Source organism: Neltuma alba, unplaced genomic scaffold (genome assembly GCF_004799145.2).
Source record: "Neltuma alba isolate B1F8T4 unplaced genomic scaffold, ASM479914v2 tig00005837_pilon, whole genome shotgun sequence".
In the NCBI taxonomy this organism is placed as follows: Eukaryota; Viridiplantae; Streptophyta; class Magnoliopsida; order Fabales; family Fabaceae; genus Neltuma; species Neltuma alba.
In genome coordinates, this window is record NW_021634250.1 from 53,540 (window position 1) to 63,554 (window position 10,015).

Genomic DNA, 10,015 nt, shown 5'->3' on the forward strand with positions numbered 1-10,015 from the left:
ATTAAAAGTTCCTTCCCCCTCCGTCAAGCCAAACACACTATAGAGGATAATTGAACTGTAATAATAAAAATGAAATAATAATTTTCATTGAGAAAAAATCCATATTTTCCTTTTGTTAACATTTTAACCGTATGTATTACTAAAATAATTAGTTTTAATTATATTTTTGTAAAATTAATACACTATAATTAAACAAACAATAATCAAATAATTTTTCTCTGTTAAATATTTGTAATTTTATTTTTCAATCTCATCAAATAAACTTATTTTCTGAATCCTTGTTACAAATTTGTATTTTTTCAGTTTTCTTAAAGTAAAATAAACTGAAAACCGAAAGATTATTTTTTTTGGATCACCAAGGGATCCGGTGAAGGCCCCTCTCAAGAAAAAGGGGGCATTTGAAGACCCCACCGCCATCCCCCTTCCTTCTGTTGTCAGTGGGCGTAAGTGTGCGAGAGTTTCGCCGATCGTATTTTGTCCTCGCTGCTGTCCGCTTTTTGTTGTTCCAAGTTTATTCTTCCTCTGTTTTCGATTGTAGTTGCGGTGCTGAGATCGTTGGAGCTTTCTTCTTCTCCTTCTTCTGTTTTCGATTGTAATGAGATTTAGCATGACGCACACAGCCACACACACACACAGTGACGACAAGGACAGGAGAAGAGGTGAAACTCAAGTGCACAATCGGCTGGCTCTTGGGAGGACTGGGGGCGGTGCAATCCAACTCCTCCTTCCAAAGATCTGGTACTGCCTCTCTCACTCTCTTTGTGACGCGATCTCTCTCTCTTTCTCATTGTGCGACTTTTAGCGCACTGTTTTTCTGAGTTTGGATCGAACCCAGCAGTTCTGATACTATGTTTTTATTGATGAATGATTCACTCTCTTGTGTATTATTGATGAAGAATAGGTATAATATATAGGCAGCTGGTTATCCCATAAAGAAGGGAATAATCCGGTGATTACAATCATCATAAATAAGCTAGAATCAGGCAAGATAATTAGGAATGTAAGAAAGGAAGTAATTCGTTGAAATCTAATCAAGGCTAACAATGAGGAGAGGATCAAGGGCTTTATTTCTAACAATTAGTGTGTACATTCATGTTTTGACTTGAGTGAGCGGTATTGAATTTGGTGCATGTGAATTTGATGTTAACAAAGTTTCAACACAATCATTGTTACTGAACTTCACGAGTCTGAGTGTTTTTGAGCATGGAAATTCATTTAAGGCCATTTAATTTACAAACTCTAGCATTGATTGAGGTGGTGCGTTGAATTGTGCATAGTCATATCCTATTAAACTTGATAGGAAAACTCTGTTACTTCAAAGTGAGTTTAGTGCATACCAATGATTTTACTATAAATTGTTGTCAATACTAGTGCCTTGACTTAAGTTGAGCTAATCTCTAGCTTCTGAAGTATTGTTGTGGAATCTAAGAAAATTTTGGCTGTGTTTGCTCTGGATCTAGTCATTAATCACTTGCTAAATCTCTAGTCACTTCTGACTTTGCATTGGTATGTGTGTGTAGGAAAAGATTGATCTTAAAGAATGATTATTGGGAGGAACATGAATTTTGTGTGTGTATATATTTGTAACTAATGAATGCCGTTTGAAAGTCAATTAATAGTAAGCATTTTGCTGTTGTATGGGATGTTGAAGTAAAAAGTTTATTTATATAAACACCAAATCCTCCATGCAGGTCAGAAAATGAGAGATCAGTAGTTGGATAGAATTTGGCTCCAATATGAAAAATGCATAGGCACTGGAAAATTGACCTCAATTTGAGATCCCAATTCTGGTTGTGGAATTTCTACCGCCTAAGCAATGTCGGAGCTATGGAGCAGCATAGAAAGAAGATGCTTGTACCTTCTCCAAGAGAACAACTCCATGGCCTCTCTCCTTCAAATCCACGCCTTCATGCTTCGAAACGCTCTCAACTACAATGTCAATCTCCTCACCAAGTTTATCTCAAGCTTATCCTCCCTTGCCCTTGCTGCTTCATCCTTACAAGACAACCCTATTGGTATTACCCGACACGCTCATCGCGTGTTTGATCAAAGGCCTCACAAGGGCGATGCATTCTTATGTAATTCCATGATGAGGGCTTATTTAGCTGGGCACCAGTGCATTGAGTCTTTGACTCTATATAGAGATCTTAGGAGGGAAACAGGTTTTAATCCCGATAAGTATACGTTCACCATTCTAGCCAAGTGTTGTACAATGAACATGGCCATTACAGAAGGTGAGGAGATACATGGTGGTGTTGTGAAATCAGGGATTTTTTTGAATTTGCATGTATCCACAGCTCTGGTTGACATGTATGCTAAGTTTGGTTTTATGGGTAGTGCGTGCAAGGTGTTCAATGAAATGGCTGAGAGAAGTCAAGTGTCATGGACAGCTCTTGTTGTTGGGTATGCGAGGTGTGGAGATATGAACAAAGCGAGAAAGCTTTTTGAACAGATGTCTGAAAAAGATAGTGCTGCATTTAATGCAATGATTGATGGTTATGTGAAGTTAGGGATTATGGGTTTGGCTCAGGATTTGTTTGACAAAATGCCCAATAAAAATGTGATTTCTTGGACTAGTATGATTTCTGGGTATTGCCATGACGGTGACGTTGAATATGCTAGGTTGATGTTTGATAATATGCCCGAGAAGAACTTGTTCAGTTGGAATGCAATGATAGGCGGATACTGCCAAAATAAACAACCCAATAAAGCTTTGGAATTGTTTTATGAAATGCAGAGAAGTGAATCTGCGGAACCAAATGAAATAACAGTTTCAAGTATTCTTGGTGGTATAGCTGATTTGGGTGCTTTAGATTTGGGGATTTGGGTTCACAATTTTTCCCAGAGGAAAGGGCTTGACAAATCTGGTCGTGTATGCACTGCACTAGTCGATATGTATGCAAAATGTGGTGAAATTACAAAGGCAAAATTGGTTTTTGATAAAATCATTGAAAGAGGAGTTGCCTCCTGGAATGCTTTAATAACTGGTTTTGCAGCCAATGGTAGGGCAAAAGAGGCTTTGAAAGCCTTTGCAGGGATGATAAAGGAAGGGCTAAAGCCAAATGAGATAACTATGATTGGTGTATTATCTGCTTGCAACCACTGTGGCCTGGTTGAGGAAGGAAAAAGATGGTTCCAAGCCATAGAGAAATTCAGCCTTACTCCACAGATTGAGCACTATGGCTGTATGGTTGATCTTTTAGGAAGGGCTGGATGCTTAGATGAGGCTGAGAAAATTATCAAGAACATGCCTTACAATGCTAATGGGATAATACTAAGTTCTTTTCTATTTGCATGTGGGTGCCACAAAGATGTCGCAAGGGGGGAGAGAGTACTCAAAGAGGTAGTAAAAATGGATCAGTTGAGTGGCGGAGACTATGTGATGTTAAGAAATATGTATGCAACAGAGCAAAGGTGGATTGATATGGAAGATGTTAAATACATGATGAAGAATAGTGGATCAAACAAAGAGGTCGGTTGCAGCGTTATTGGAGTTAACTCTGGCTTTGCAGAGTTTGTCGCTGGTGATTGCTTGCATCCTCATCAAGAAATTATTCACTTAACATTGGGGCAGTTATGGAAGCACATGAAGGTGGATATGATCTATTGATCCGGTAATAAGCAGAGAAAGATGAAGAGAAAAAAAAAAAAAACAGAAATGAGAATTAGAGGATATACAAGAGCATATATTTAATTTTGTAATATCCTGTTCAAAATTACCATATTTAGACCTTTAGGGCCTCATAATGCAAGCAAAAAAGTTTCTAACTTGAGCTGGTTTCCTTATCAATCTTGTGAAGCATGATGCTCTTTGCTCTTTGGCTCGTGAAGAATGCCAAACTTCTCATGTATTTCTATCTCTTGATCTCAGTGAGGAGATGGTTACTTCTCATGCATAATCCTAGCCATTGTCTCTTTGTTGCTTTCAAGTCTTAGGATGTGTTTGGAATAGCTTTTCAGAAGTGATTTTATGGAGTTTGGGTTAAGCTTAGGAGAGGAGTTTTGTCTTGACTTGCATGAAAGCACTTTTTTTAAGTGATTATGAGGGTTCCTAAACACCCCTTTAGCCAAGCTTATGTTTTGTTTGTTCAAGTAAACACTAAACACTAAAACTTTCCTCCTCCCTATAACAGATGAGATTATTGCTTCTCTTTTCCAGGCTTTTAAAGAGAGAGAAATTGGTGATTTCACTTAATCAATGAATGGTGAATTGGTGAACTTGATTTATGCTTGGATTCTGTTTATCAAGATCACGCACAGTGTTTGATAAGGTGCTTGACCATAAGATGAGCTATAATTGAATTGGCAGCTAGCCATTATAATAACAACTTTTGATTGATTTTAATTTGTCATTCAATTTCCATATTAAGTATGAAAGCGTTAGAGATGTGGTCTTGAAGCTTTTTTTGGAGTTGTTATCCGATATTCAAGATATTTAAATTAGACTATGTTGCAGAAAGGTTACAAGTATTGAATTGAGATGCCATCCTTTATATTTAAATTTAAATGTGAGAGCAGTGCATATGTTGAATGAATTAGATTGTTTTCGAATGTCATACTTGCTTACAAATGTTGGGTGCATGTGCAACTTTTCCGTTGAAGAATGATGACATTGGAATGATGAATTAGACCTTCCTGATTTGGATAAGTGACATTGGAATGATGAATTACGGAATGTAATTGATGTAAAGATAATTGAAGTGAAAGTTTAAGCTATGTTGAGTTTTCTGTTGATTATGAAAAAGAATTTTTATTTCTTCTTTTTAATGCATTGCTGAATGAGTGTTAAGGGAAGCATGACATACCAGTTGCATTAGTGTTAGATTATTCTTCCTTTGGTGAAAATTCAAGGCTAGACATGAAATACTGTGATTAATATTGGCCAATCAGAGTATAATGGTTTCTATGAGATTGTAAATGGACTAGTAACAGTCCTTCCGTTTGGTGTGAGGACATTCCAACGGAAAATACTTGTCTAAATGGTTGCTAAGGAGGGTAAAAAGAACCATTGTGTTACCTAGCCAATGAATGAATATCATCCCACTGTGATTCATGAATTATATTTTTTATCTGATTAATATTTTATTGCCAGATGACGAATTCACTTTGACTTGAAAGAATCCTGCTGTATTGAAGAATTGTCAAGTGCTGTGATAAAAAATTGAGATTTTATTTTATCTGTTTTATATAACAAGTACACGTTTGGAGTTATTGAGAGGAATTCTAAAGTTTTATACATGGATTTTTAAGTTAACTCATTTACAATGAAAATTATATGGTGAATATTATGATTCCAGACATGATTGAAAATCACCACTAAAGGTCTAGGTTGTTTCTCTTCTCTAGTTTCTACTTCCCAGATGGAATATAATGTGTGCACCCGTTCTGTGACTAATGATTTATTCATTTGATTTAATCTTTTCTTCTCTTAGCTTTATTGTTTGACTTTGATTTCATTCCTCACGTATTTCACCTTCCAACACCACATATTTTAAACGTCTACTTTGGAACAATCCGTCTTAGTCTCTGTGTGTTTTTTTTGTTTTTTTTGGAGGGGTTAAAAAAGTCGAGACTAAGCAGAATATTGGTCTTTCCTATTTGGCAGTTGCCCAGGTGGCTGATCTTACTGTTGACATAATTCTGACAAACAAATTTCTGCTACTTATGAATTAATTCCTGCTCAAACACACACATAGAGTGGCAAAAGCCTTTTTGAATCTTTTCATCTATGGTGGCAGAAGAAACATAGTTTTGTGCCCCGGTGGGCATAAATAGTAACAGTAGACAATCACTACCTAACATCCATGCAAAGAAAAAAAAAAAAAAAAAAGAGAGAATCGGCTGACTATGGGAGCCAAAAAATAGACATTTGCTTGCTTCAAGGTTTGTCAATGTGTGTTTTGGGATTTCATGAAGACAGCAAACGATGCTAATTACACAATGCCAAAATATATGTTGCAGAAAGAAACTGAAAACACACCTGATGATGGCTGAAAAATATGTTAGGAATTTTTAGTTATTTATTTACGTAATTGAAAGGTTAAACAGTGGCAATGAAGTGAAGGCCGATGTGTCAGAATAGTCCAGTTGGCAATAGTTTGATCTGGAAATATGATACTAATTGCTCAATGCCAAAATATATGTTTCTCAATGGAAAAAAGTTGATCTGAATTTAAACCTTTTCTTACTTGGTTTGTATGTCAGCAATTCACAGGCGAAAAAGTGAACCAGATAATGGCAACTTGAGAAGTGTTGAAGAAAAGATAAGAACTGGCAATCTCCACCACGATCCTACCATAAACCCTGGCCTTGGTTCCTCTCTCTGTCCTTGCTGTCTCTCGCTTTTAAACCCTATTTCTGTATGTCTATTATTCTTTTTGCGAAATTCTGATGAATTTACTTGGTCAAAAATTCCTGTTGACTGTCAATGTGATCATGTAGATTCAGGAAAAAAGCTGAATGGACAATCACTTCTGTCTTACATGATGCCACTGCTGTGGTGAGCAAAGGATGTAAGACTTGGGTTTTCTTCTATTATTTGTTAAAATAAAGTAGAAATCTTAAATTCTGAATTTTTTTTTTAAGGTTAAGATACAAATTTGCCCCAGAAGTTTTTTTTGTTTTTGGTTGTCCTGGAAGTGTTAAAATGGAGCAATGTTGGCCTATAGTGTTTAACGATTAGTTTCAATATTTTTTCAACAGGGTGGGGCAATATTGCTATGTTCTGAAACTTCTGGGGCAACATTTATCATGGAGTGTTTTGTAATTGTATGAACAATGTGGTATGCTTAGTGCAGTTCATGGTTTTAACACAGGTATTGCCGGTTCTGTTCCCCTCTACTTTATTATAGACATCCTTTATTGCTGACATTGCTTATTAACCTCTGACTGCGGGGATCCCATACCTACAAAATCGTCTTAAGGGTCCAAAGTGGCTTCCTTTCATCGTTGGGGTATGCACGCTTTATTTTACTTTGTTTCCTTTACAAATATTGAGCTTCAGTGGCCTTGCACTACCGTTGATGCCTATAATGGTATCATTGAACTTCTAGTCATCTTTAGTTCTTTGCGCTCAGCACGGTACATTTTTCATGTTTCTTGTTCACATTCTTTAGCTAACTCATATTGTTCCTCCTTTGTTCACAGCTCCCTCCATTGCTCATATTTTCTGGTGCAAGTGCTGCATTTGAAGGTAAAAGCTTGTACCTGCCTGTTTGTTGGGTTTAATTTCTAACACCTATTACAGGTTACAGACATTAACTATTAGCCCGAGATATTGATACCTAGAAATCATGCAGAAAATGACAAATGATTTCTTCTCAGATGGATCCTGAGGAATGTCACTACCTTATGGTCTTTAGAACCCTGACACCATTTCTCTCACAACAAAAAAAAAAAAGGGCCTTTCTACACATTTGTTAGTTTTGTTTATTATCCATTTTAGATCAACCTTCATCGTTTGTTTAGGTTAAATATCACTAGGAGGTTTAGTGCTGACTGTGCCTGTATTGAGTATGGGTTTTTAGTCTTGCTTCATTTGGTGGGATTTTGCTGTTAACATGTAGTGCTGGGGAATTGGCATTGTGCAGTTTCTGATCTACTGATACTTTTGGTTTGGTTTAATAATTTGTATGAGTCCATTTTGAAATCGTCCAAATCATTCTCTTAAAGTTCATCTTTTTCATCATAAATGATTCACTTGCCCCAAAATGACCTAGCCCCATTGGGAAATCCCTATTCACTGGGCCTTTTGGTAGGCCCTAAAGGCGCCATATTATTGGAGTCTGAATTATGTGATTGAATAAATCCTTCTCTATCTATTACGGGTCAATGACAGCACACGATCTATTTGAACCAATGTCACTCAGTCGTATTTGAGGGATTCCTTGGTTCAGGCTAAAGAAACAATGTCGCCCGATCATTATCAAACTGACTGTAATGTTGAAGAGTTATAGTTTATTGCAATGGTGTTACAATTTCTAGAGACTCATGAGTCCTGACTAATTCGGATTGTATCTGGAATTTGTAGGTTATGTGCTTCCAAAGTTTGCTCAACTCACTGTGACATCTTATCATGCTGCCTCTAAGTGCCTCACATTATGGAATCTCTCGTCCCCGGACATATTGAAGATAACTACAATTCTCATAATCAGCAAGAGCGGACCAGATAATCATCTAGAGGGCACATAGAAGAAAGAGATGTTGCCCTTCACTATTATGTTTATTTTTTAAATAATGACCATGGGTTGGTAGGACTGTTCAAATTTTGGGCACTGTTCATTCTTTACCTTACCACCCTTCCATGTGAATATTGTATTTATTTGGTCTTTGTTGTTGTAATTTCCCATCCATTTGGTTTAGATGGGGAGCATGTGATCTTATAATGGGTAACCTTTTTTTGAAAGAGGCTGAGAAAGAGAACTAGTAAGATCACATGAATAGCTTGTAATGATTATTCATATCATTGGCCGGGTTCTAGAAAGCTTAAATACTGAGCCATCCATGGGACATTGATATGGTAACACGACAAAATTTCAAGTATATGTGTATCCATATACTTAAATGTATATGCTTCAGGACAGATTAAAACCTGAATTTCTTTTTTGTATTTCCATCTTCACCTGTTCTATTTCTCTACTTAGTTGCCAGCATCCTCCAATAGAGTTCACAATGGAATGGAAAAGAAATTCCCATATACGCATTTTTAGCTGCTAGAACAAAAGGGTGCTTGAATTAGTTTTTAGAAAATAACTTTCAAAAGAAAGTGATAAAAAAATTATTTTGAGAATGGATTTTGCAAAAATAAATGTTGTGAAAAAAGTGATTTTGGTTAGATGAGAATGTTTAGATGGTTGTTATCAAAATTACTTTTTTCATGTTCATAGCAAAACAGAAATAATATAGTAATTACATGAAGGACAAGTTTTAAGTTATATTTTTATTTAAAGTATTCTTTAAGTTCTAAATGTAAGGCCTATTTTATAGTATAAATTACACTATAAAATAGGTTTTATATTTACGAGGAGAGGAGTAATAAATTATTAAATAATATGTTTTTGTTTTGGCTACATAATAAATGATAGGTGAAAAAAATATAATTAATTAATGTGTATGTATATTTATAAAACATAAGATTAAATATATTTTTAAAAAAATGATACTTCCATCTTAAGATTTTAAACATCATGTGTCATTATATTTTTAGAAAAATTGAATAAACATAAGTAAGAATAATTTATTATTTATATAATTAATAATTAACATGTGTACATATATTAACAAAATAAAAAATTAAATATATTTTAATATTCCAAGTCATGGTTTTATATGTCTAAAAGAAAAAAAATTCATTTATGGAAAAACATCGTTTTATGTCCCTAAACCATCCTTTCCAATTCAAATGTAATTTTGCGTAAAAATTAAGGTTTAGGGTCTAGGGTCTAGGGGCTAGGGGCTAGGGGCTAGGGGCTAGGGGCTTGGGGCTTGGGGCTTGGGGCTTGGGGCTTGGGGCTTAGGGGCTAGGGTTTAGGGTTTAGGGGCTAGGGGCTAGGGGCTAGGGGCTAGGGGCTAGGTGCTTGGGGCTTGGGGGCTTGGGGCTTGGGGCTAGGGGCTAGGGGCTAAGGGTTTAGGGGCTAGGGTTTAGGGTTGGGTTTGGGGTTTGGGGTTTGGGGTTCGGGGTCGGGGTTCGGGGTTCGGGGCTCTGGGCTCTGGGCTCGGGTTTAGGGTCAGGGTTAGGGTTCAGGGTCAGAGTTCAGGGTCAAGGGTCAGGGTCAGGGTCAGGGTTAGGGTGAGGGCTTTAGGGCTTAGGGCTGAGGGCTTTAGGGTTTAGGGTTTTCGGGTTTCGGGTTGAGGGTTTGGGTTTGGGGTTTTAGGGTTTGGGGTTTTCGGTTTAGGGGTTTAGGGTTTAGGTGTGAGGGTTTCGGGTTTAGGGTTGAGGGTTCAGCGTTAAGGATTTAGGGTTTAGGGTCTGGGGTGTGGGGTCTTGGGTGTGGGGTTTGGGGTTTGGGGTTTGGGG

At 36.9% G+C, this 10,015-nt stretch overlaps 1 protein-coding gene across 13 annotated transcripts; it reads left to right on the plus strand.

Moving 5' to 3' along the window:
* The first annotated feature begins 420 nt into the window (after positions 1 to 420).
* LOC114748859 (pentatricopeptide repeat-containing protein At2g44880) lies at positions 421 to 8,612 on the plus strand. Of its 13 annotated transcripts, XM_028937329.1 has the most exons (6): positions 421 to 738; positions 1,692 to 6,512; positions 6,703 to 6,815; positions 6,924 to 6,953; positions 7,147 to 7,192; positions 8,030 to 8,608. In XM_028937329.1, exon 2 carries the CDS (start codon positions 1,817 to 1,819, stop codon positions 3,608 to 3,610), a length of 1,794 nt encoding a protein of 597 aa, XP_028793162.1. In that variant the 5' UTR covers positions 421 to 738; positions 1,692 to 1,816; the 3' UTR covers positions 3,611 to 6,512; positions 6,703 to 6,815; positions 6,924 to 6,953; positions 7,147 to 7,192; positions 8,030 to 8,608. The 13 variants fall into 13 exon arrangements, 12 of the variants coding, with proteins under 12 accessions (XP_028793162.1, XP_028793160.1, XP_028793161.1 ...); XM_028937327.1 differs by having other exon boundaries at positions 6,703 to 6,953; XM_028937328.1 differs by having other exon boundaries at positions 6,924 to 7,192.
* Positions 8,613 to 10,015: the final 1,403 nt, after the last annotated feature.

Coding starts and splice junctions, on each gene's coding strand:
- LOC114748859 (XM_028937318.1), top strand. CDS start 1,817: ATGTCGGAGCTATGGAGCAGCATAGAAAGAAGATGCTTGTACCTTCTC.